The sequence below is a fragment of the Chelmon rostratus genome, chromosome 20 (genome assembly GCF_017976325.1).
Source record: "Chelmon rostratus isolate fCheRos1 chromosome 20, fCheRos1.pri, whole genome shotgun sequence".
Lineage (NCBI taxonomy): Eukaryota > Metazoa > Chordata > Actinopteri > Chaetodontiformes > Chaetodontidae > Chelmon > Chelmon rostratus.
The window spans coordinates 9,055,446-9,081,458 of NC_055677.1; the positions used below are offsets into that span (position 1 = coordinate 9,055,446).

Consider the following 26,013-nt stretch of genomic DNA (forward strand, 5'->3'; position numbering starts at 1 on the left):
CAAAATAATGAGATAAAAAGTCACCTGTATGGGTTGGAATCCACAACTTCGGCGCTCATTTTATCAATCCTCGGTCTGTGAAGTCCCTGGCTTTGAGCATCCTCCACGGCACACTGCTTCTGCTTACACTTTATCAATTCATTCTCCAGCTCTCTCACCCGCAGCTTCAGTTCCTCCACTGTCGCCATTAGGGACACAAGTGCCGCTAAACAATGTGAACGAAAGGTGATGATACGAATAACACTGTAAATGAACTGTCTACAAAGCTAAATCCGCGCAGAAAGTACACGTCTTCACAACTAAAATCAGCTGGCTGGCTACGTGCTCCCGTAAACACTGTCCGTGCAGAAAACTAGTACATACGCCTTAAGTGTTCCTATATTATCAGAGGATAATTCCAGCAGTCTTTTGAGGATTTAAAATAGCTGTTGAATTATTTCTGTCCTTTAGGTTTTAAAATGTAAGTGGCTGAATTTCTGTAACATATTAGCCAAAATATACAACGGCTAATTTGAGGATATTACGTCGGTGTGTACAGCCGTAAACGGTCCGACCACTGTCAACACAGCGAAAGTTCAACTAGCGATGCACCTGGAAATTATTAACCCGCTCGTTAACTGAGACATGGACGAGCAAACAACTCCTGTACGACAGCAACATAAATTCAATGTTGGCAAACTTTTTAGTTACCTGTCCGCCAAGTTACGGGTGTCAAATAGTGACACACTCACTGTCAGTCAGTACAGGTAAGTAGGGCAGAGCTGGTTTGTTTCACGGTTTTCCAGCGACGTCAGACGAGCAGCTGAAAGCTGATATTGACGAATTCATGTTTAGCTAGCTGATAACACGCTAACAGCTTCCTGTTGTCTTTTCAGCGCTGGTCAGTCAAACCCAACCTTCCTAATCCAAACACCAACAAACAGCTATGTTCTCAGGAAGAAACCCCCAGGTGAGCTGCTGCCAGGGGCTCACAAGGTAAGGCTTGGCAAACGAGTAACTTTAAAAAAATGTAGCACTACAATTACTTTGCAGCACTGTTGTGTATGCAGCCATATCTTTTCTCCAGCAGGGGGGAGAAATTGAACGTTATTTGTCTGACTAAAGTGTTCACACATGGCCAGAATGGTTAAGTTAAAGGACTGTCACAATTTTCTGTCTCAGCCATATTTGTCAAAAATGAATTAAAATTTCGAAATTAATGAATTGTTAATATTATTATAAATATTTAATTTAAAGTTTCCTGGAAACAATTACAGCATGCAATGTAATTTTAGGTTAAGTTTTTCGTATAAGGTATTGTTTTGTTGTATTTATTAATTTCCAGAGGAATGTCCTTGAAGGAACTGGCAAAATCTTAATGAGTGCTCATCATTTATTGGATGGGTACCAGCTGAATACTGCCTGCATTTTTTTTTAATACTTAATTTATAGTTTTTCATTTATAAACAAACATGTCCCCCCCCACCCCCAAAAATCTAGACTGAAAAAATAAATGCAAACTGTTTACTAACAAAATAATAATAACAATAATAACTATAACAATTATTGAATGAGTACATCTATAAATAAGTAAACATATGCAAACATCTAGGATTTATGTATTACACATATTTATGCAAAACATAGGAAAAATAAATACATAAATAATAATAATAATAAAAAAAGGGGGATATTACTCCATTACACATACTCCGACAGGGAAACTTTTTATGATAGCTTCAGGTTTTTAACATATTCAATGAAAGGCACTAAATTTTCCATAACAATTAGTCCGACTGTATCTCAGTTTTTCTAGCTGCAACAAAGAGAGCATTTCTTTAGTCCAATTAATAAAAGAGGGGGGTTTATCTGATTTCCACTGAAGGAGAATGAGTCTTTGGGCCATTAGTGAAGCGAAGGCGATTGCCTTAGCTTGAAATGTAGAAACTGTCATTTCTGGAGGAGGGATCCCAAAGATCGAAATATGTGTGGATGGGGCAATTGTTTTGCCACTTATGCATGAAAGACTGCCTGCATTTTTTTACAATACAATTAATAGTAGACTACAAAATAAGATGGCGCTTCCCTTGGATTTACACTTACATATCTGTGTCTGTGTAGGAAATTATTAGAGAACTATGAGGCCGATGAAAAGAGGAGTTAGGATAATATCCTAAGGCTCACGGTAGGGGTGTTGTTTCAGTTCAAAATGGTGGATCTTTGTGACTTTGTCTGCAGGTGGACAGGGAGTATCGGGTGCAGAAGGCCCTGTTCTCTGCTGGCTTCCCTGTACCTCAGCCTCTCTTGCATTGCACTGATGCTGAAGTCATTGGAACAGAGTTCTACCTGATGGAACATGTGAAGGTGTGTTTGCGTTGCCAAGGCCAGTAAGAAGTCCCTACAATGTGATATATTTATTGCTGTTTGCTTGACTGTTACTGTATATTCTAAGGACAAAAGATTAAATTTGGAATCAATTACATACCAAATTGATGCTCAGCTTTCTAAATATGTATGTTATATCATATAATGGTCAGTTGAAAAGATGCATGTTGTGTAAAGATACTGTTTATCTGTCCCTACTGAGCAGGGACGTATATTCAGGGATCTTCGTCTCCCTGGAGTGAGTGCAGCAGAGAGAACAGCTCTGTATGTGGCTGCAGTGGAAGCTTTGGCAAAGCTGCACTCACTGGACCTGGCATCACTGAACCTTGAAGGGTACGGAAAAGGATCAGGCTACTGCAAGAGACAAGTGAGATAAGACTTTGTTCTCAATAAGTCAAAATAGCTTTATATGTCCTCACTGGAAAAAGCAGTTAGAGCTGTGACGCTCAAAAGTGGCTTTACATCACTAAAGGTGTCTACCTGGACGAAGCAGTATGCCGCAGCAGCCCACAGAGACATTCCAGCCATGAATGAACTGTCTGATTGGTTGATGAAGAATTTGCCAGCCAATGATAACGAGGTCAAGCTTGTGCATGGAGATTTCCGATTGGACAACTTGATATTCCATCCAACAGAGGTAGAACTTCTCAAACAGTCATTCTTACAGATCATCTGCTTCATGTTAATGTGATGCTTCACAAAGTGTGTTCGATGTCGTTAGACACGTGTGATTGCAGTGTTGGACTGGGAGCTGTCTACCACTGGGCAGCCCTTGGCAGACTTGGCCTACTTTCTCATGCACCACTACTGGCCTACAGACCTAAACATCGTTAACAAAATGGGTAGCTTGAAAGGAATAGAAGGTAATAATAACAACTCACAACAGCATAACAAGTGTAGAAAATGGCTCAAATAGATGGACATACTGTCTTCTAACATCTTTTGTAGATTTTCTGTTAATTGTTGTGCCTTTTCGATCTCCTTGTTCAACCATCATGCAGGTATTCCAACTGTGGGTGACCTGAGCTCCATTTACTGCCGGTGCCGGGGGATCCCATCTGCTTTGCCACAGCTGAATTTTTACCTGGCTCTGTCTGTCTTTAAGATGGCAGGAATAGCCCAGGTTTGTACCCACTTATATATACAAAGTTCTACTGCAATTTTATCCCTATTTGCCTTTTTAGATATACTGTACATGCATTGAATTAAGTTAATTAAGTGTACAGAGCAGGTAAAAGTAATAAAACAAAAGTAATAAACAGTTCTAAAATATGTTTTTTATTTTAACTGTGGTATTGTTTGGATACTTAAAATTTCTAATAATGAATTTGTGTTGTCTTCTTAACTGTAGAGAGACCCAGTAAGGTAAATATTAATATATTTATCACTCTCCTTTATTTGCCATTTTTATCCATCAGGGGATCTACGCACGCCACCTACTGGGTAATGCCAGCGCCCCCGATGCAGCTCAGTTCAGCCAGTGTGTGGAGCCCTTGGCTAAGGTTGCCTTGCAGCTTGCACAGCGGTAGGCTGCAGTAATGGCTACAAGCGTTGCATAAGAAAATTATTGTGGATGTTTTTACACAGATTGTGGATCAATACAGTGACTCAACCATTATTTTTAAAAGATGCAAGGTGCTTTAAATGGCCATGTGACTCATATCTGCATTGCTGGTGTATTTTTAGCATTAAGTTGTCACAAACACCCACTGAGTTTGTTTGAGGTTGATGAAAGTCATAGACTGTTTATTAGGTATTTATTTTAGTACCGTGTGTTTGTGTTAACATAAGCATTATTGGAGTTTTACAGTCCAAACATTCTGTTATCAACAGAATATTATCTAAAGTCAGTGTTACTGTAAGCCACAAGAGAGATTGATTCCACCTGCTGACTTAACCTAAGCCAGCAACAGTTGGGATTTGGCATCCAGCTGCTGCTTCTGTTATTGCCTTTGGCTGTTTAACACATGAGATGTGTTTCTTGCCAGGTCTGTCACAGGTCCTGCAGAAAGCGGCCTGTTCCTGCAGACAGCTAAAGGTCAGGCTGTTCTCCAGCAGGTCAAAGACTTCATGAGACAATACGTGCTTCCTGCTCAAGAGGTCAGTGCCAAGAACTGCCAGGAACAGAAGAGAGATTTGTTTGCCCAGATGGACGTTACACTTGCAGATGAAAGGGTCTGACAGAGCACGCCAGTTCATTCATGCAATCAGGGCTCATTCATTTGCGCGAGAGAACAAGAAGTCTCTTGATTCTGCAAATTATATTGCACGCAGAATCATCACCATTGGCTGGGCATCATAGCGTTCTTAATGCAGTGCAGCAGGGTGATGCTGAGAGATGGCATTGCAAATCTTGGCTTTGTTTCATTTATGGGAACAGTGGCAGCGTGGTGTAGTTTTTGTGAAGCTGAGCTACAGATTTAACAGTAATTTTGTTTCTCCTGTAGAGATACCTGCAGAAATAACTACATTAACACACTGCAAAGTGGGAGAAATATTACTCAATTTCTATTTTTATGGCACAAGTTCCCACTCTTAGAGTTTAAACTGTTTCATCTCCAGGAAGTTGCAGAGTACTACTCCAAACACGCTCAGTCTCCACAGAGATGGCACACCCCCCAAATGATAGAAGATCTAAAGGTATGTAAAGATATTTTTGTAAAAGATTTTAACATTATTTAATTTGATGGTCACATTTTGTTTTTAATAGAGACCTATCAAAGTACAACAAACAATGCAATCAAAGAACATATTGCATTGAAGTAAATCAAAACACAATGAAAATCACACAGGACAAATCATTCTAATAATAACTCAGGGAGGTGTAACTTCAGTATCAATCTAGCAGGTTCAAGAGCCACATTTATTTAAATCTTGTGTAAACAATGCACCTCCCTTCTGAGTCTGCAACTCTCTGCAATCCACCATTAAGAGTTTAAATTCAACAATACATAGTAATTTGTGCCTATGCTGATTTGCTCCAACTTCTTGAGCCCTGCTTATCGTCACCAGCATCTGCTTTGAGATAAGCATTCAGTTTGCACATACTCCCTGTGTGCATGTGTATCTGTGTGTCCAGGAGAAAGCCAGGGAGGCAGGGCTGTGGAACCTGTTCCTGCCTGCAGTCAGTGGTCTCAGTCAGTTGGATTATGCCTACATTGCAGAGGAAACTGGACGTTGCCTCTTTGCCCCTGAAGTCTTCAACTGCCAGGCTCCTGGTAAAACCTACATGGTGTCAGATTGAAAATCATTTTAGAGGTCACCGACAATATTATGGGTGAATTTGGTCAGTCACATGGCTATAACTATAACAACATAGACTAGATTCTTCCCTGTAGTCAAGTAGAAATCCTCCAAATGTCAATTGTTCAGTGTTTGTTGTCATAACAACCATGCACTTTTGAGTTTAATCATTTCAGACATAAAAATCTCCCTAATTTACCTTTTACAGTATGTTTGTCAGATGTGGTAAATCAGTATGATTCAAATCCTGCTGCATGTTACTTTCCAAATTCAGCTCATGATATTCTGGAAGACAGCGCATGGTGTGATGTTTCTCCACAGACACAGGAAATATGGAGGTGCTCCACATGTATGGCAGCGAGGAGCAGAAGAGGAAATGGCTGGAGCCGCTGCTCAGAGGAGAGATCCGCTCCTGCTTCTGTATGACAGGTATGTCCATGATCCGCCTACATGACTGCTTCACATCACTGGTCGCTGTGCTTTACAGAAGATGGGACAAAGGAAACATGCTGTAATTCTCTATGTTCAGTGGAGATATGAGTGATTTAAGTGTAAGGGATGTGAACTTACGATGTGTAGACTTGAGCGAGCATCTTGGAACTATTACTGTAAATACCTTTCAAAACCAGAGTTCTGCCCGGTGACAAGGTCATGCTAAAGTTCAGTCCTCATGATATTTGTTGTGGTTTTCTGCCAAACGTGCCAGCGATGGTTGTGTCACTATGAGTAATTTCTCCCTATTTTCTCCCCTTTGCTTTCCTCACTGCCTGGAAACAGCAGCGTACTGTTGCCAGAGGTGATTACAGTGGGTGTGAACCTCCCCATGGTTTTTCGTTAACACAGATGGTGATTAGTAGTGTTGTGGGGGATGTTTTTTTGTCACCAGTTAATTCATTATGCTCAAATATGAGGAACCTCCATCTTGTAAAGATCAAGAATTACTCCTTCTGACTTTAAGAGTTATGTTTTGTGAAGTTTAAGTATGAAAATGGTGTGAGTGCACTCTGTTTTAACCTTGCTGCCTGTGGTTTGAGCTGGAATTTAGGAAAAGAGAGAGCATAAAGCAAAGACAGGGGCCTGCAAATGTGAAGCCTAGCATTTAAGTCTCATTGCTTGCTATCTTTTGGTTGGTGTAAAGTTCATATGTCGTGAGTTGTAAGATGACCTGTTTACATTTCCCAGAGCCTGATGTGGCCTCCAGTGATGCGACCAACATGGAGTGCACTCTTCACAGAGATGAAGGCAGCTACGTCATAAACGGCAAGAAATGGTGGAGCAGTGGTATGTCCATTTCTATTTCTTTTCGTTATATAAGGAAAACAACATAGAGATATTTGTGATGCTGTAAGTATACAACTCAAGTTGAGTTGTTTTTAGACGTAGACAGACAAAGACATTTTAAAAGAGTAAACCTGAAAAGTTTAAGAAAGAGGTTATTTTATATTGCTGTAACAAAGCACTGCAGAGATACATGATTACCCAAACTGCCAACATATGGACAATAAACAAGCGCAGATGACTCATACAGTAGGCATTATATAACAAAAACAGCTTTTAATTGACCTTGAAACTTCTTAGATCCATTAATTCTGGAAAATCCGTTGCGGAGTGGTTTTGGATTTTCCGTCAGGAAGGAACCCTCATAGATTCAAACCACAGCACTTTATCAGGAGCCACTTGTTTCTAATTAACCAGTCAGTGTAAGTGACTCTGGTTGGCTCTGTAAATCAGTTTTGCTCACATTGTCTTGTTAAAACTACTAAAAAACATGATTTGACATAGGAAGTGCTCTGCAAATGAAGTCACCGACACTGTAAGATTAAGCCTTAAGTATTCAGGATTTAATTGATGGTGATCACATAAATATGAAAATGTCATATTTTAGTTTTTAGATGTTTATCATGCGAGGAGCATGATAAACATCTAAAAACTAGATCTAAAAACTAGATCACTGAAGTGAAAAGTATTCCAGATCTTTATGAAGTGCATGCTCCATGTCTGTCACATAGTTCTACAGTTAAAGACTCTTTTCTCAACTCTCTTTTCCTTTCACTTTTTTTTCCTTGAAGTCAAATTTCCATCAGTAGAGAAAAACCTGTCCTCTTCCAGCCTGAATACATCTCTATGTTAGGAAAGATTGCTGATGTGTTCAAGGCCATGTACTGTGACTTATTGCTGCTTTTGTTGCAAACCGCATCATTTAGGAGTGGAAATTGGGGGTATAGTGCCTCTGCAGTGAGTCATAATGGATATTATGACTAACTCACAGACTTTCAGTATGTAAAAAAAAGTGGAAGTAAAACTAAATTATGTTATTTTACTTGAAAGGACGTTAAAGTGTAGATGTTTTGCTATTGTAACACATTTTTTCAAGTATCAAATGCTAAATATAACTGCCAGCAGTTATATAACTAACAGTACGGGTGTTTCCCAAAACACTGGCCCTTGGCAACCTCAATGGCATGTCCCCTAAAAGAAGATCTGTGAAATTGTTTATATCCGTACAGCAGCTTTTCCCATAGAGGATAGAAAGTAAAGACGTCTCATCCGTGGCTTTTATGCTGTTTTTCATTTTGATAATTACACAGCAGTTCCCGCATTAGCTTGTCGAAGCTTTCTTTGAATGGTCGTGACTTGTCATGGAAAAACCCACTGGAAATTGAACTGGAAATATGGGCCTATCCACTTAGATGAGAAATGTTGCCTGTAATTCGCAGGCACTACAGAATGGTGCAGTTTTCTTCTTTGCTTTCCCCTTTTCCTTGACATTAAGTAGTTGGATGGGTGGGTCTATACATTAGATGTTGTCAGGGCAGCTCTGGGGTGTGGAGCCTATACAAGACTCCCATATGCATGATAGTGTCCTAAAATTATTCCCAGACCTGTCTTTTATGTTAAGCCATAACGTTTGCATTTGCATGCACGCCCACACAAGCACAGACCATGCACACGTGTTTAACATTATCAGTAGTTGTTTGTGGAATGATTCGACATAGTTAATCATAATTGTGGTTTCCTTCAGGCCAAGTTAAGATCGTCATCATATGACTTGGTGTTATAGTTATATTGCTAATAATGTCAAGACATGTAATGCCTCTATTACTTGATCATTTACTGTTTTAGAAAAGACTGATGTACATCTGGCTCAGAATACAATGAACTCAAATGCAAAGCATAATGTAGAGAGTTTACGATGGCTTATTCATACACAACTAAAAGGGGTCACACAGGAACGAAAACATTTTTGTTGGCTCATTTAATCTCTTGACGTGCAACTCAATACTTGTTTTTCCTGGAGACACGGTCATTCCTCCTCTCCCTCTCGGAGACTGCTGTTGAAACTGTAGCCTAAACTTTTGTCTCTGTCGCCAGACACACCTCGTTCATGCCTTGCGTAGAGTCCGGCTCCCACGCATCCAAACTGTGAGCCATTACAGTTGAAAGAGGATGTTTTCAATGGTAAACATTGAAAAGCTTAAAAGTCATCTGTGGTGGACAGGTCTGGAGGGTTTGCCAAATGGAGCTGTCCCTTCTCTGTCACAGCTGCAGCAGTGTAAACAGGCCTGAATAAAGCACCGTTAACTCTTGGACTGTGGCCATCCAGCGCTCCGAGCCTGGATTTTGTATGTGGTCACTGTATTAGGTTAGCTTGAGCGTAGCATTACATGATGGCTTTGAGTAAGTAGCAGCCTGGAGAGAGCATTGATACAACACTAAAATGTAATTTCAGAACTGCGGATCGCACTCCACTGCAAAACATTATCTCTTTGTAGCTCGTATTACTGAAATAAAAAGAGTGAATAAAAACACCAGTCACGCTTGAGGCTCCTCTGAGGAACATGCCGCTTTCCTGTCTCCCAGTTTGACAACATGAAGGACCCCTTCATGCTGTGTGCTGTTTTATCTTTGCCAAATGTTTTTCTCCACAATGGGTCACCCACTGCGCAATAGAGCCATCCGTCATCTCTACCCGAAGCCACGGGATGTAATAAAATGCGACGCAGATGATCTCATGGAAGGCAGCGCAGACCGTAAGGTTGAACTGGATTTGTCGTGAGCAGAGAGAAGCGCTCAGAGCATCTTGACTTTCAGCTGCATTTAATTGCAACAGTTGCTTGTTGATGTGCATCACTGAAGATCTTTGTTCTTTTATTTAACAAAATACATAATTCATACAAAATACTTTGCTTAGCTAGTGCACATAAACTTGCTGTATATACATATTAGTTACATTCTGAGTTAATATTTCTGGTCATCAGCGTCTATCTTGTATAATAGTAAAATGATACTTTACGTCTGATATTATCATGAACATAGAAGACAAATAACACATAGAAGTATCATTTTGTATAGGTGCTTACACAGACATGGATACATGTTTTGAGTCTTAAATAGTAAAGGTGCTGGTGTCTTGGTCTTCTGAACCGGACTGGGATTGCGTTTGAGTGCGCATGTTGAGTGCAATCTCCACCGCCGGCTCCTCGTTGACGTGTCTCGGGTGTCTCCCAAGGCGCTGCCCAAGGCGCTTGGCAGCCTTGAGGACGTGTCCCCTGAAGGAGGAGCCGATGAAGGCGTAGAGGACAGGGTTTATGCAGGCGTGGGTCAGCGCCAGGCCCTCTGTGACTTGGAGAGCACGATCCAGGCTCTTGCTGACGTCACAGTCGGTCACGAGGATGTAGATGATGTCCATCGCCCGGTACAGCTTGACCATGTTGTAGGGCAACTGGGTGAGCAGGAACACAGCCACCACAGCCAGCAGGACCCGCAAGGCACGCCACTTCCGATCCCTCCGCACCCCAGCTGCCCGGCTCAGCACCCGCCCTATGCAGCTGTAGCACACCACCATTACCAAGAAGGGTAGCAAGAATCGAAGGGTCACCTCCAGCAGCTCCAGGGCAGCCTTTGCAGGTCGGGCCATGCTGGGAGGGTAGACGGCTGTACAGGCCATCCTGTGATGGGTGTGCTTCACTGTGGAGAAGACAAGTTCCGGAAGGCCCAGAACACTGGCTGCAGCCCACAACACTACACACACCAGGAGCCACTGTCTCCTAATGCGGGGACCTGTTCCAGTCCTGCCCGTTGGATTGTGGGTCACAGCACAGTAGCGATCTACGCTGATGCACGCCAGTAGCAGCATGCCACAGCTGAAGTTGGTACTGTAGAGGAAGGAGGTGAGCTTGCAGGCTGCTGAACCCAACCTCCAGCCGTGGACAGCGTCGGCCGCCCAGAAAGGCAGGGTAAAGAGAAGCAGCAGGTCCGAAATGGCAAGGTTAAGGATGCACACGTCTGTCAGGGTTCGTAGGCGCACCTTTGATGTGTAGACCACCACTACCAGGGCGTTCCCAGCCAGGCCCACCACCAGAGCCAGGGCGTAGATGACGGGGAGGAAGACGGCGGCGAAAGAGCGCACCTCCTCCTTGTCACAAACGCTGTGCTCATAACTGTAATCATAGCTTTCATTTAAGCCGGAGTCCTCGTCGTCGTAGTAGAAATCTTCCATTTTTGCTGTAGTGACAACACAAGAGTACATTAGGATGGAAGAGGGCAAAGAAAATTCACTTTTAGTTGCACACGGTGTGATACGTGGGCTGTATAATCAATCCACTACATAAAAATGTGCGTTATTTAACAGAACAAAAGCAACAGGAAGACCGGAAAACGGAGTTCTTTCTCTCCTGCATCAAAGGAATCTCTCCTGCGTGGTTTCCCTAATAGCTTAAGCCCCGTCTGTGAAATGTGTGGGCTTGAACACGACTCTGAGAGAAAAAGCAGACAAAAGACTCACAGACCAACTAATTACCTTTTGAATTCAGTTAGTTTGTATTCTGTTGGATACTGAGTGATCTAAAGGCTTAATACTGGCTGCATTTGGTTAGCTACTCCTTTAATCTCTACTTATTGATCAAATATAAGGAAAAAGATCAGCATTCATCACAAAGCTGTCGCCTTTTCCCAAAAGCAGGCTGCACTGCAAACTGATAAGATGTGCGGTGCATTATGTAGGACAGTGTGTTCACAGGTTGTAAACCTTATCTGATCCGTGAACTCATTTATCCACATGTGCACTTCCAGTTTCTTGTCTACCTTTTAATGATTAATGTCCCTTTGCCTGTAGCAGACAGTCAGAGCCACCAGGACATGAAACGTTTTGAGGGAGAGACGAGGATGACACAGAATTGCAACCAAGGTCTCTCGCCGGATTCAAATCCAGGATGTTGTTTTTGCTGTATGTGGTATGTGCTGGGGGAGGACAGCCCCCGGTTGTTCGCATTACGTGACGGTTGATCAGAATATTTTCCATCTCAGGATCATTTTTGGCAAATCACACTCTGATGAGAAGTCATTTGATGAAAAGTGTCCAGGTTTGTTATATAATGAGTCATTATCTCTCGTATGGGAGGAGCAGGAGTTACAGAGACAGATGTTCACTGGAACAGAAATATGTTAAGTATCCCAGTGCTGTCAGCAGCTGCTCGTCACATGTAAGGGTCGCATAATAAGGCCTACAAAATGTAGTTAAAGGCCAAATGGCATGATATGGATGGATTTGAATGTATTATTTAATAGTTTAAAATAGTGATGAAAAGTTCTTTTTTTCTTTGTAAGTCATCATAATTGGAAATATCGGCTTATTTTACTGCTGTTTGTCCAAAATGACTGATGTCAACAAACTGTCAGCATCAGAAAGCTTGAATCGTTTTAAAATTTTGCTTTTGGGTGTTATTCTTTATTTTACACAACATGCCATGTCCTTTTTATGTACATCTGGGAGCAGATTTAATGACTTTTATGTGAAAAATTGGATTAAAAATCAACATCACCTAAACAAAGTCCTGTCTATCCTGACAGCTGAGGTATAAACTTCACCAACAGCACTCCTGTTAATGATAATAATGAAATTTAGTCATATGACCTAGTGAGAAAAGGTGTTTCCAAAAAGGAAAAAGTAACGCAGGTATACACAAACTGGCAAGCAGAGTGTTTAGATTGTATCATTGCCTCTCTGGTTATAATGATGTCGTAAAAGATCCAGAGAAGGACTTTGACTGTCCGAGTAAACCTTTGACAAGCAGAAAAACAAGCCACAATATTTTCAATATAAATCTTGGTGAAATAAGGAAATATAAAAAGTAGTGAGCTTGTTTATTTACTTCAAATTAAATCGAACTTCAACGACATAGAATTACATGTTCATAAGGTCCAAACAAGACTCCATACACAAAACAACTGTGTTAGCACATAATATATTTAAGAATATATGATAAAAACATATTCCAAGATTGTTCACGTCCTTCTTGCCATAGTTTGACTTGTCTCATAGTTGATGAAAAAGTAACAAATAATGAGTGAAGTGGTAGAGCTGAAACGATCGTCTTACCTTGTGCCTGTTCCCTTTGTGGGATGTGTACAGTTGATGATGTGGATCCTCTCTTTAATCACGCTCACACAGTCCAGTGTGTATCCTGAGGAGAAGAGCGGTATGCACCACAGGGCTGAAGGGACTGATTTCTCCGTAACAGCCCGCCTCCACCCCCTCCGCTGCTGAGGAGCACCTCTCCTCACCACGTAGCTCTCCGCGTACGTGCGCCTTTAAGAGCGTGCTGCAGGATAGACCTACACATAGACATTCCTCAAGCCCGTTCGGTTTTTCTACGGTTCTTTGAGCATACAAAGACGAGCTGTTTTTCAGCCTCAGATCAACCTAATTGCTCATGCAGGGAGTGTCTCTGTGGCTGCCCTTTATTTATGTTTGAAAGAAAGAAAAGAAGAGATAAAGGGTATAAAATAACCTCCCATATGGATTAACTCTGTCCCGCTCACAGGACTTGTTGTTTGTTGTTTGCTGGAGTGCTGCCATTATTGATTTGTTTGTTGTGTACACCTTAAACCAGCCTCGCTCACATGAGCAACAATTCATAAAAGTTCTATTTTAGATGCTGCTAACTTGAAATTCATGAATGGCACTTCAGTATTTCGGTCTCCTGGTTTTTTTTCTTATTAACAGTGTTTCCTTATTCGAGCTTCCTCAGAAACGCTCCACTGTTGCTCTGCCTCTGTACATAAATAAACTAGAGAAAGCATCAGGATTTGGGAACACATATAACCAAATAGAAGCATGCTCCCATACAGGCAGACATCTGCTGACATTGAAGTTTAATAAAAGAAACGACAACAATAAATTGTTTGGTTGTCATGTTCTCAGGAAAGACGGGTTACTGGGCTGGGGAGGTTTATTTTCATTCCGGTGGTTTTAGCACATGTACAGGCATGACTGTGACATGACAGCACGTTCACCTTGTATCACGGACGATGAGACTTATGCAAGGGTTCAAAGGAAAACCCAGCCTGCCCTCGAGCCAAACAGGCTTTCCTTGCTGAGATGTTTGCGTGGTGTCGGGTGTCAGTTTTTTAGCGCCGTGTTGCACAAGCAAAATTATTCAGTTTCCACAATCAGAGTTAAAACATCTGTCAGATTGTGTTAAAGTGCTGATGTGCACTCATGCTGTGATCCTCACAGTGCGAACGTTCAGAGGCTCTTGATGTCCTGTCCGTCGCTGTCTGGTGTCCATATGTCCTGTCCTTAGGGGACAGTTTTGCCACTCGGACAGAAATAAAAACAGGAAGGCAGACAGTCGGTCACTCAGTCTGTGCCTCAGGGATCGGAGGCCACATGGGAGACTGCCTGAAAGTGGACTCAATCAGGGGAATTTCAAAGTATTCTGCTTTTGATTATTATCACTCTGCGCACTTCACACAGTGAAGTCTCTGTGGTTATCAACCATTTGGCCCATCATGTTGTTTACACTGCATCTAGTTGGTGTGAGATCTTGTAAAAATGCGTGTCTATATGATATTGCCCCCTAGTGGGTGTTTTGTACAGTATTTATATGTTTTTGCAGACATAAAAGAAGCATTTCACCCCACAAAGACTCAAATAAATCACCAGTTTCTCCCCAATAAACAAGATCTGCTTAATTACAAATGATGCAAAAGAGTCCAACTCAGGAAACGTAAATCAACCTTTGACTGTGTCAGCTGGCCGCTCTCATGCCATCAATCTGTCACTGGCTTCATCCACGTTTGGTGCTTCCCATCCAGCGACGCACATTGTTTTTGGGTTATGGAATGGTTAAGGACAGAGACACATTGCCTGCCCAGCTGTTTTTCCAAACCACCAGACAGCAACAAAGACTGAGTTGAAATGAACCGCAGCATTTCTGCCTGTTCCCCACAGGTGCTGGCAATCCCCGGTGCAAAGTGGCCATTGTGATGTGCAGGAGTGGTGCTCGGGATGTGAGCAGCAGGTCAGTGGTGTGTTAACAGTTATGTGGTGAAGAATACTGCCATGTTTGCTTCCTCTTCTGGTAAGTGGGAGTATACATAAACACATGTATAAACTAGTCTGGATTTGCACAAGATGTCAGGCGTCTGATGTCATGTTTTCAATCACAGGTTTTATGATTCCAGGATTTTTGTTATACGCAATATTCCACTTTGAGCAATAAAGTTACTCTTCTGGCTTTAAATTTAAATGATTCTGGTCAATGCGCTTTACTTTTTCAATTTTCCTATGAACCTTCCTGTCTGCCACCATTATATGGGATTGGCTTTGGTCAGGGGACAAAGTGTACTCCCAGCACACACTTGCATTTTAACACCCCTGCTTCGGCTTTCTGCCCTGAGGTTTGGACCGCACGGCAGAAAAATGGCTCCTGACGACACTTCCTGTCAGTTAAAGTTAGAGTAGGTAATATATTTGTGTTATATTAGTTGAAGTTCAAATATTTCAGAGCAGTGTGGTATTTGTGGCTGTTGCAGGCCCATCTAGTCATTTAAATTGGCCCAAATGAAATGATTGGACGGCCCACGTGTATATATATCCCTTGTGCTATACTTTTTTTTTTTTTACGGCCGTGTGTTTTATTATTCATATCTTAGTCGTGTGCAATTCAAAATTTCCATTGTGAAACTGAGCCATCATTGTTTTTTCTACTCTTTTGTGTAGAATGTACATAGTTTTCCCTCCCTTTCCTTTTCATTCTTGCTTTTTGTAACAAGTAGGATGAATAAAATCTCATATATTCTAGTCTTATATATTATCTTACCTGCCTGTCTACCTACAGCGCCGCCTGTTAGTATTGGCACCCATGAAGTTTAAGTACTTAATGTTACACATCTCCTGAACAAAAGTGATGTAGTGATGCAGATTTTTTTTTACAGTGTTTAATATTAAAGAGGAAAGTATCAACAAAATAAAAAAAATAAACAAGTAGAGTGAAAAAAAATAAAAAGGTAAATGTTGCTGTATGACTAGTATTGGCACCACTGCTGTTTGTCCTAAAACCTAACCTAATTTGACTCAGCAATGGTAGATTACAAATGGAAATCACCTGTGAAGACTTGTCTGTGCCCATGTGACATGAAACGGCCAATGAATGATGAGACTTGTTTTTTGAATAGCCAACTGTTTCACTCAGTCCCTTTTTCACAATGGTGAAGACAAAAGAGCTGTCTGAAGAAACAAGAAATGCCGTTGTTTACAAACATAAGAGCTCCAAAGGATATAAAACCATTTCCAAAGAGCTTGGCATCCCTGCGTAATGTTATTAAGAAATATTTGAAGCATGGAACTGTCAAGAACCTCCCTGGGCGTAAGGCTAAGAGAAAAATCAACAAGAGAAGTCGTCGGAGGTTGTTGAAATTGGTGGCAGAATCACATCAGGTAACATCTAGAGAGCTGCAGGCCCACCTGCAACAGTCTGGGGTAACTGTTTCAAGAAGCACCATCAGGCGCATACTCAACACAGCAGGGCTATTTGGGCGGAGGCCAAGGAAGACCCCATTGTTGAAAACAAGATACAAAAGGGAGCATCTGGATTTTGCGAAAGAGAACCTGGACCAGCCACAGTCCTTCTGGGAGAATGTGTTGTGGACAGATGAGACAAAAGTAGAACTTTTTGGAAATTCTTACAAGCAGTATGTTTACAGGTGCCGCAAATGAAGCATTCAGAGAAAAGAACACTATTCCAACAGTCAAGCACGGTGGAGGATCCATTATGCTGTGGGGCTGCTTTGCTGCGTCTGGGACTGGAGGCCTTGCCCGTATCACAGGGATTATGAAATCTGAAGATTATCAGCAGATTTTGGAACAAAATGTCCTGCCCAGTGTGAGAAAGCTTGGGTTGAGGTGAACATCTTGGGTACTCAAGCAAGACAAAGACCCACAACACACATCTAAAAGCACACAAAAATGGAAAACAAAAGATGGACTGTTTTGAAATGCCAGCAATGAGTCCTGATCTCAACCCAATTGAGAATCTTTGGGGGGGGGCTGAAATCTGCCATTGGCAGAAGGAACCCTTCAAATGTCCAGGACCTAGAACACGTAGCGAAGGAGGAGTGGGAGAAATTACCACAAGACAAATGCAAGAAGCTCATTGATGGCTACAGGAGATGTTTGGAGGCTGTCTTCGCTGCCAAAGGGTGTGCAACCAAATACTAAGGAGGGGTGCCAATACTCATGCACCTGTTGTATTTCTGTTTTTTTGTTGTCTTTGAAATTCCAATGCTTATTTTGAGGGAAAACAACTTTTCAGTTGCTTTTGGACCTTCAGTTAAAAGATCTTGGTATTGCAAATGGTGTCCATTTCCATTTATTTATGGAGAAATTACAAAAATTGTGAAAAAAAATTTAGGAGTGCCAATACTAACAGGCGGCGCTGTATGTACATACTTGTCTGCGCTCTGCCCGTGCACTCATTGTACTTGACTGAAGTCTTCTTTAAGGCTAAACACATATATTGCCAAAGCTAATAGTGAGCTAATCGCACAAGAATGGCAGAGAAAGTGCAGCCAAATTTTCCCAATATTAACATGCTATCTTGACAGCATCTGTCAGGCTCGGTAGCTGATTCAGACCGAAAGGTACGTTAGGCATTTAACAGAGTTGCTCATGTATTTATTAAAAGAACCGGTCTTCTCATCCCTCTCTCTGCACTGTCGTCAGGCAGTGTGTGTTCATGTGTTAGGGGAAGTGGCTTTGAAAATCAACCAACCCCAGCCTTTAATCTTGCAGCTGACATTTAATTGGCACTCACCTTCTAATCCAAAGTTCATGAGTTAGAAGCATTCAAGATGAAAAACATATCTAGAGACAACCACACCCAGGGTATGTAATGCACTTTCTTCTTGTTTTGTCAGCAGTGTAGCAAAACACACCCAACCATATTCACAAAGAGAGTAATATAAGTCAGGGCTGCAGATTCTTACCAGCAATGGCCACTTTGAAATGAAAAAAACTAAAATTGTAAAATTGTGATGAAAGTGAAATGTATCAATCCTTTAAAGCTTTGGATATAAACTTGTTCTTTAGGCATGGCCAACACAGTATGATCCTTGTTCCTCTGGACACGCCAGGTGTAAAGCTTGTCAGACCACTCACCGTGTTTGGACAGGATGGTAGGATCATGTGTCATTGCATCTTTGTGTGCTATTGATGTTTTCCTGTTTTTCCTCAGTATTAGTTTCCTTTTCACGTGCAAGCAACCAAATGAAACCATTTTCCCCTTGTTCCTGTGCTCAGATGCTATCCACGGAGGCCACTTTGAAGTGCACTTTGAAAACGTGCGCGTCCCTGCCGCCAACATTATTCTGGGTAAGAGACCGTATAGCTGTGTGTTCCAGTTTTCACTTATTTACTCACATTAGGTCTTCTGAAGAAGCAGGCTACACCTATAAAGCCATAAAAATATATTATTCCTTGTAGTTCTTTTATTGGGTTTGGACAATAAATTTACACTGGCTCGGCAATCGTGTGTATAGGGTCACCAGGCCAAAGATATCATTTTCCTCCTGTGAGGATTCATTGAATTTGTGTCTGTTTTGTCTCTCTGTTCTGTCCTATGGTGTGTTTGTCTCCAGGAGAGGGACGGGGATTTGAGATTGCTCAGGGTCGTCTGGGGCCTGGCAGGCTGCACCACTGCATGAGGGCTGTCGGTCTGGCAGAGTTGGCTCTAGAGCTGCTCTGCCAGCGGGCTGCCTCCAGGCACACATTTGGAAAGAAACTGTATCAACATGTAAGTGAACATTTCCTCATACTTTAATTTCAGGGCTGTAGCTCTGTTGCATGTCTCGAGCTCTTTCCTGCTGCTGACACCTAGTGGACAGATTTTTAAATGCAGCTTAAGTAAATGTCTTTTCTTTCCTGCATTATCTATGTTGATATTTGTAGGAGGTTGTTGCTCACTGGATAGCAGAGTGCCGTCTCATGATCGAACAGACCCGCCTGCTGACTCTACATGCTGCTCATGCCCTGGATACACTGGGCAGCCGGGCAGCTCGCAAACAGGTACTGTTTTGGACATAATACTATGCTGTGTCCTTATTCCATACCATATACTGATTGCAACAGTATTTATCTTAATAGTATACTGTTTTTGCCATTAATATACAAGAAATAAACAACCAATTTATACCTACAGAAAATGAAAACATATGTTTTGTCAGATATCAGTAACTTCAGAATCCCTGTGCCAATTAAGCTTAACGATGAGTGTGTAATTTACTTTGTGACTTTTCCTGCGTGTGCACCCTACATATACTAACCTGCTTAGTATCAATATGTTGTACATATTGGATTTTTTTTTTTGTTCCCTAGATTGCTATGATTAAGGTGGCAGCAGCCAGAATGGCCTGTCAGGTGGTGGACTGTGCGATACAAGTATATGGAGGCGCAGGTGTGTCTGGAGACATCCCCCTTGCACAGATGTAAGTATATACACCCCCCCCACACACACGAATGAAAATGAGCACTAAACCCATCTCTTTCCTGATGCCAACATCACCACATTCCTCCTCAGGTATTCATACGTGCGGACCCTTCGCATCGCTGATGGGCCAGACGAGGTGCACCTCTCCTCCATTGCTCATCTGGAGCTGAGGGATCAACTAAAGGCACAGGCCAAGTTGTAAAGTAATGGACATCACATGGCCACATTAGCTTTGCCAACTTGTAATTTGCTGCACTTAATGGTGAATGGTGCTATTTTTAATTAGCTTTTTGTGGAACTGTAATGTTGCTATCAAAATGCATTAAATGTAAATAACTGATTTAGAATTATTTTACTGCAACCTACTTTGTTTAAAATCATTCGATTTAAAGTTATCATTGTCCATATTATGTTTGATTTAAAAATGACACTTCGTTTATTAGGAATCCTTTTTAATGTGAACTACAAAAACAGAAAATGACAGCATGAATATGACTGAATATTGTCATCACACTCGGTACGGGTGTGGTCTATCACATGGATGAATTCCATTGGGAGGTGATGGGGAATCAGACACACAAGCACGTTATTTTTTTTTTTCTTTGTACAATATAAAACAGCAATGGCCCCACCTATCTGATACACTAGATGGCAACCCATGCAACACCCTCCACTCTCATTGTCTATACATTAACATTTGGGCAGAGATCTTCAGCTGCCAAATCAGTCAGTCAACCTTTTATACAACACGGCGCAGAAAAGGGAAGAATGGGGAGGGAGGAGAATAGGCTGGTTTGGAGGATGAAGGTAAAGACGTGTCAGTGTTTGCTCTTCTTTGATTTTTTGTGAGACCGGTGAGGTGACCTAGACTTGGAGCGGGACTTCTTTGCTGACTTCTTGGGCGTCCTGGAGCGCGACCTCCTGGATCGTTTGGGTGTGCGAGGTGACGGAGACCTGGGGGGATAAAATATAATATTGAAAATGGTGAAATGGCCAAAAGCCTGGTTCTAATGATGACATAAAGAGAAGCCCCGGACAGACAGTCTTACCTCTTGGAGGACTTTTTGTTGCTGGATCGTGGGGAGTCTTTATGTGAGGAGCGGGAAGATGTGTCTTTAGAGTATGAGCGGTCGGAGCGTTCTGATCTCTCTGACCGCTCTGAACGGGGTGAAGATGACCGGCCTCGCCTGCTGCTACTCCGCGTGGGGCTCGGGGACCCACTGTGACGCCGCTTCCTATCAACCGGAGGGGACAAACATCTGTCAGATAGGAAATTAAACAAACGCCATGTTTTATGCCGCACACTGTGAAACACTAGACCTACACCTTTACTAATGGATAAACCCCATGTAACACTGCAACCTGTCAAATGGTTATCTCACCTCTCCTTCCTGGTTGGCGTGTCCTCCTTCTCTTTTTCCTTCTTCAGGTCTTTCAACCGTGCCTCAGCTTTCTCCTTCTCTTTTTTCTCCCTCTCTTTCTCCCGTTCAAGTTTCTCCTTTTCTTTTTCCTAAAATAAAAGACACAATAAATGACCCCAATTTTGAATTTCAATTCCTGTGTCTGATATGGGCTACAGTCAAATGTGCAGAGTCCAGCTCACTACCTTCTGTAGTAGTTTGTCCCTGTAGTGCTCCACCTGTTCCTGAATACTCTGCCCATGCTTCTTGGGCCTTTTCCCAGACTCCAGCTCATCCTGGAACTTCATGACCTTAACCTGGGTGAATAATACAATCAAAATAATGGTGAGTTTCCACTTGTATACAACACACCACAAATATGACATGCAGATACATGCAGTATGGGGGTTTGTGGTGCGTTAAGTACCTCTATCTCTCTCAGCTTGGTGCGTTTCTCTTCATTCATTTCAGACATCTTGGCCTTAATATCCGAGTCATCTCTGATGGGGTTGGAGTAGCTTTGATTATCATCTGAGCGAGTGCTCCTGTCATCATCATCGCTGTCCTCATCACCCCTTCAGATTTGGAAACCATTTATATAAGAGGTTAAAATGTGCAGTGGTGTATCTGCAGTACAAGACCGACCATTACCCTCAAAGGATAGCAAAAACACAACACCAGACAAAACTCACTTTTTTGTTTCTTCTGGCTGCTCAAACATTTCCCATTTTGAAGTTGTTACAGCTGAGAAGCAAGCAAAGAGACAGCATTACTGAAACTATGAATGCATATAACAGACCTGGTGAGATACAGATAATTTATATACTGAAGGCAAAACTTGGTAGTTTGATGGCACTTAAAGATCTCACCTTGAGCTTCTAACTCTGACTCGTCCACTGCTTCCCATTTTGAGGGTGCTACCTTGAAAGTTGCCTCCTTTGACTGATCCACTACAGAAAAAAACAGGAACATAAGAGTGACTCACTGTACAAGAGCTGCATGCAGTAGGACATTTGGTCTGAGATTATCACTAACATTCGCTTCATACACCCTATGTTAGTCTTTGCGCCACTCACAAGGTATTCCATCAAGGTCTTCTTCCATGGGCTTGATAGGAACGCCATCTAGGTCATCCAGGGGGGCTCCGTCAATTGGAGCCCCATCAATGGGCCCTGCATCAATCGGCACCCCATCCACATCCTCGAGGGGGGTGCCATCGACATACTCCCCTATCGGAGCCCCATCAAGGTCCTCTGCTGGCTCAGCCTGCGCCAAAGATGGCACAAAACAAATTCATGCTAGGACTTTGGTAACTGATGGAACTGGTTTTGAAAGTCGGGTTATTATGAGAGAATTCTGAGGATATAAGAACAGTCAAGTAGTGTTATGTTATTTACCTCCACAATGACGACAGCGGGTTCCTTCTCTACAGAGAGATTAACTAGACCCAGGAAGATGTTCTGCAGCTTGATAAGGAAGGGGTCTGGATACACGGCCCAGTCTTCCCATGCCCGGAAACACGACATCACTCGTTGCTAACACAAAGAAGAAAGCAACACAACAATGGCTGAGTGACAAACTGATTGTGTAAATGATTCTGTGTTTAGTTTGCTGAACCGGATTTGGACGTTTGGTACCTTAAAGTTCTCACTCTGAAGGTGGCCCTGTATCGCTTTATATGTCGCGTTGAGGTCTGAGAAAATCTGGCAGAGCTTTGCCTCAAAACTGTTGAGAAGAGCATTAATGTGAATTTTAAACAGAAGCAGTGAGAGTGCTGTGTAATATAGTCCAAGAGGGTAAATTACACCACTTACTATTTTCTGTAGTAAGATGCATTGGTTACTTTGGCAGAAGAATTGTACAGCACATCAGAAACTAGATATAACCGTGCAATCTGAAATGTAAAAGAGAATGTGAATTAACATTTTATGCCAGAAACTCAACCACAGAATTTGACATTCATGAACGTTACTGGTGCATTTCCAAGCAGACTGTCAGCGCTGAATCTTACCTTCTTGGGGAGAGGGGTCTTGAGGATGGAAAGGGACTCTGTGATACACTCCACAATCTCTTCAGCTGCTTCAGCGTGGCTGAGACAAAACAACATGGCTTCTGCTATGTCTCCCCTCCTGGGAGTCAAACCACGCAGCATCTCCTCTAGTTTGTCCCGCTCTCTGCAGAGATGAATGGCAGGGAACAGTTTACATTTTTTAACATTTTAATTGAATCTATGCCAAAATCGAGAAGGAAACTGTCTTACTCTTCTTTCAAGCAGCCTTTCTTGCTGGCCTCCTCCTCTTCCTCCTCCTCCTCACCATCATCATAAGGACCATGGAGGTATGGATTAAGAGGAGGTGGACGCCACAAAGAGCCATTCTTAAACATCCTAAAGTCGTCTGTTCGCCACTTGCCTGGTGCTTCACCCTGAGCAAGGAATAATTTACAGTTGATATCAAAGCAGAACCTGCTGGACTGCGATCCCAGAATATTATGTTTTTCTTCATTGTGGGCTGGACACCACTGGGATTTAGTGCAGGTTTTGTTCTCAAGCAGTTGTTAAACATAGATATCAAACCTGTAGTATGGAGTAGAGCTTCCATCGGTAGTATACATGTGCTGGGCTCTGGTTCTCAAATAGAAACCTGGAAGAAAAAAAATGTAAACATGAGCATACGCATCATAACTTTGCAAAAACTAAGTCCTACAACGGTAACAGGTAATACATTACAGATGTCCAGCTGCACTGACCTGTACATGGGATTGTTGATTTCTCTGTTCATGATCATGGCTTCAAACATTGGGCCTTCACGCACCACAAACTCGATCATTCGGTGGATGAGAGAGAGCAAATTCCTACAAGAAAAACACAGTTAAAGCAAACGGATTCAGACTGGCCGGACCCTTGACCACTACAAAAAGCCTGTCTGTTTCATTTATGCTTGGTGGTGTGACACTCAGGACAGTTGTCTCCTGACAGACATGCCGCATGTTTTACTCAACAAATGTAGTGAGGCAGAACTGCAGCTGTCACATTCAGTAGGCTGTGGATGCACAGTGCATTGCCATGGTAATACTTGCTATAAAAAGGTACCTGCTGGAAGATATCACTTAAATGAGTCAGCCAGAGATAAACAACAATATCTATTTATTACTAATTTCCTGTGAAGGAAGCCCATGGATCTTAACAGAGAGAGAGAGAACTCTGAGTGTCACGTGACCAAGCATAAATTAAATGTCAACTGTGACTATGCCTCTGAGCCAGAGTGAAACATCAAAGCATAAATGCCACCAAAAATCTAAACTTAAAATCACAACTGATGAAGTTACAGTAAAACTTTCATATTAATTAAGAATTAATTATTTAAAAAAAACTTATAATTCAGGTAACAGAAGATTGTTTTTTTAAATTGAGTGTAAACTGTTACAAGTTCATGCCTTTAAGACTGCAGTGCAACAGGTTTTAATTTCATTGCATTGCCTGGACCCTTTCTTTGAAATCTTCCTAAATTCAAATTTCACAAAGGTGAAGCTGAAGAAGAAAATAGGAGTGAGACATTGACAAAGACACTGCATTAACTGAATGGTCTGTCAATACAGTGCCTTTCAATTCCCACTCATCTACTGTCCAATGTGAAGTGAGGAAGAACACCAAAGCAGTATAGGGCTGTTGGCCTAAACAGGCTAAACATGTAATCTACTGGTGGAGTTGGTAATGACTGAATACAGTGCAAATGGGATCACTAAAGATCTTCTGTGACAATTTTGGGGAGATACATGGTGCAGGCTGCATACAATTAGCCTCAAGTGGCCAACAAGACAAAGGATGTCTTTCATTTGACAACACAGATCACATTTACTTGTATTGGAGCCGATCGTACCAATGGCGGGGTAAAATTCAGTATACTTTCCCAATCCATCCCATGAGGCTTTTCAGGTCCCTCGCTGCTGCAGACAGTTCAACTTGTGCTGCTCACCAAGGCCAATGTCAAAGGTCATATAGAAACTAATACTGGCAGGTTTGGATTGGTTGGCAGGGGCCAGATTTACTGAGCTCCCGATAGAGTGACAGAGGCCAAGGGGGTAGACGGTCTGAGTGAGCAATGGTCAGAGACCAGGATTTCACAACTACAGATCTAGAATCAGCAGACTGTATGTGGCAGAGTAACATATCACTAAAGTTGAAAAAAACAACACATTTAAATGTTGATGTATGGAGTGGAACTGTGATGGACTAAAGTCATGATGTCTGGCACATTAAATAAGCACTATAATGATGTTTTTTGCTACATATTTAAAGGAAACATGAGAGATGGTGGAGTGTGAAAGAGCAAGGTACAAAACAAACTCATCAGTCAGTATTATTCTATCTACTAATATGATGGCATTGTACAAAAGTCTCAACCATTGCTCACGCATACTGACCAGCCCCCTGTAGCATGCAGTGATCAACCGATCAAACTTTTAGCTTCATTATGGGATGTTTTTTTCTAAGTTTGTACACCAATTTAAAAAAAGAAAAACATGTACCTTTCTGTTGGGATAACCACTTTGACTATGGCTTGCGACAGAGTCTGTATATGAAGTCACATCAGATAATAAACATAGAATGTGAGTATTGTTAAAAGGCAACAGGTGAAAAATATAAAAAATGCATTTTAAAAAGTGCAAATAGACAACAACTTTGCTTTACTGCTGTCAGTTTTACTAAAGGCCAAACACCCCTGACACTGTATTCATTATTCATAAACACCTCTCTGTAACACTGAACATTTTCCACACATTAACATTTCATTATACCCACAGTTCTATACAGTGAAAAACTAGTTAAATTCAGTCATCAAGACATAAACTATCACTTACAGAAGCTTGGATTTAAACCTGCACTGACTGCTCATTATAAAGGCTAACATCTTACCAGCTGCATTAACAAAACACCCAAGAGAAAATCCTAGGCTGACATGCTGAGTTACCTTCTCAAACTCCTCCTTGTTTTTAGGTGGAGGAAGCAGGGGAGCATTGGGGTTCTTTAGCCTCTCCCGGGGCTGTGCGTTGAAGGGTAGGCCAGAGGGAGGCGGAGGGAGTGTGTGCTCCATCATGGAAGGAGGGATGTAGATGGGGTGGGGTGGAATGGGCACACCTTTGCCCCATCCTAATTTCATCTCAAAGTTCATTATCATCTTTCCTGTAATTGGAGTAAAGAAAATTGAGAAATTATCAACAATGACTGGAATTAACAC

At 41.9% G+C, this 26,013-nt stretch overlaps 4 protein-coding genes across 8 annotated transcripts in view; 1 reads left to right on the forward strand and 3 right to left on the reverse strand.

The window, feature by feature from the left end:
• uba5 (ubiquitin-like modifier activating enzyme 5) overlaps positions 1–971 on the reverse strand; it is a 5,358-nt gene extending 4,387 nt beyond the window's left edge. Inside the window, exons 1-2 of one of the 2 annotated variants that reach the window (XM_041961439.1) lie at positions 691–971; positions 25–205 (exon numbers count right to left, since the gene is read on the reverse strand). In XM_041961439.1, the coding sequence (XP_041817373.1) occupies positions 25–188 (164 nt within the window). In that variant the 5' untranslated portion in view covers positions 189–205; positions 691–971. Of the gene's footprint in view, positions 1–24; positions 323–690 lie in introns of those variants that run through there. The other variant, XM_041961438.1, reaches the window with a different exon arrangement.
• On the forward strand, positions 555–20,903 carry acad11 (acyl-CoA dehydrogenase family, member 11). Its single transcript, XM_041961437.1, has 20 exons — positions 555–746; positions 876–975; positions 2,218–2,343; positions 2,570–2,731; positions 2,837–3,001; positions 3,086–3,227; positions 3,366–3,487; positions 3,783–3,889; positions 4,353–4,464; positions 4,927–5,004; positions 5,444–5,582; positions 5,929–6,036; positions 6,790–6,888; positions 14,843–14,912; positions 17,981–18,066; positions 18,191–18,262; positions 18,529–18,683; positions 18,839–18,955; positions 19,265–19,374; positions 19,467–20,903. Exons 1-20 carry the CDS (start codon positions 625–627, stop codon positions 19,576–19,578), a joined length of 2,304 nt encoding a protein of 767 aa, XP_041817371.1. The 5' UTR covers positions 555–624; the 3' UTR covers positions 19,579–20,903.
• Positions 8,754–13,142, reverse strand: ackr4b (atypical chemokine receptor 4b). The gene is made up of 2 exons (XM_041961441.1): positions 12,986–13,142; positions 8,754–11,112 (listed from the first exon to the last, which is right to left on the reverse strand). The coding sequence occupies exon 2, from the start codon at positions 11,105–11,107 to the stop codon at positions 9,995–9,997; it is 1,113 nt and encodes a 370-aa protein (XP_041817375.1). The 5' UTR covers positions 11,108–11,112; positions 12,986–13,142; the 3' UTR covers positions 8,754–9,994.
• LOC121623907 (U2 snRNP-associated SURP domain containing) overlaps positions 19,813–26,013 on the reverse strand; it is a 9,052-nt gene continuing 2,851 nt past the window's right edge. For 2 of the 4 annotated variants that reach the window (XM_041961434.1, XM_041961433.1), the window contains 17 exons: positions 25,747–25,958; positions 25,304–25,347; positions 23,525–23,629; positions 23,352–23,418; positions 23,037–23,200; positions 22,788–22,950; positions 22,591–22,670; positions 22,414–22,501; positions 22,174–22,311; positions 21,853–22,042; positions 21,646–21,726; positions 21,469–21,520; positions 21,204–21,351; positions 20,983–21,093; positions 20,759–20,886; positions 20,426–20,635; positions 19,813–20,330 (listed from right to left, as the gene is read on the reverse strand). In XM_041961434.1, the coding sequence (XP_041817368.1) occupies positions 20,195–20,330; positions 20,426–20,635; positions 20,759–20,886; positions 20,983–21,093; positions 21,204–21,351; positions 21,469–21,520; positions 21,646–21,726; positions 21,853–22,042; positions 22,174–22,311; positions 22,414–22,501; positions 22,591–22,670; positions 22,788–22,950; positions 23,037–23,200; positions 23,352–23,418; positions 23,525–23,629; positions 25,304–25,347; positions 25,747–25,958 (2,117 nt within the window). In that variant the 3' untranslated portion in view covers positions 19,813–20,194. Of the gene's footprint in view, positions 20,331–20,425; positions 20,636–20,758; positions 20,887–20,982; positions 21,094–21,203; positions 21,352–21,468; positions 21,521–21,645; positions 21,727–21,852; positions 22,043–22,173; positions 22,312–22,413; positions 22,502–22,590; positions 22,671–22,787; positions 22,951–23,036; positions 23,201–23,351; positions 23,419–23,524; positions 23,630–25,303; positions 25,348–25,746; positions 25,959–26,013 lie in introns of those variants that run through there. The other 2 variants (XM_041961432.1, XM_041961436.1) reach the window with 2 other exon arrangements.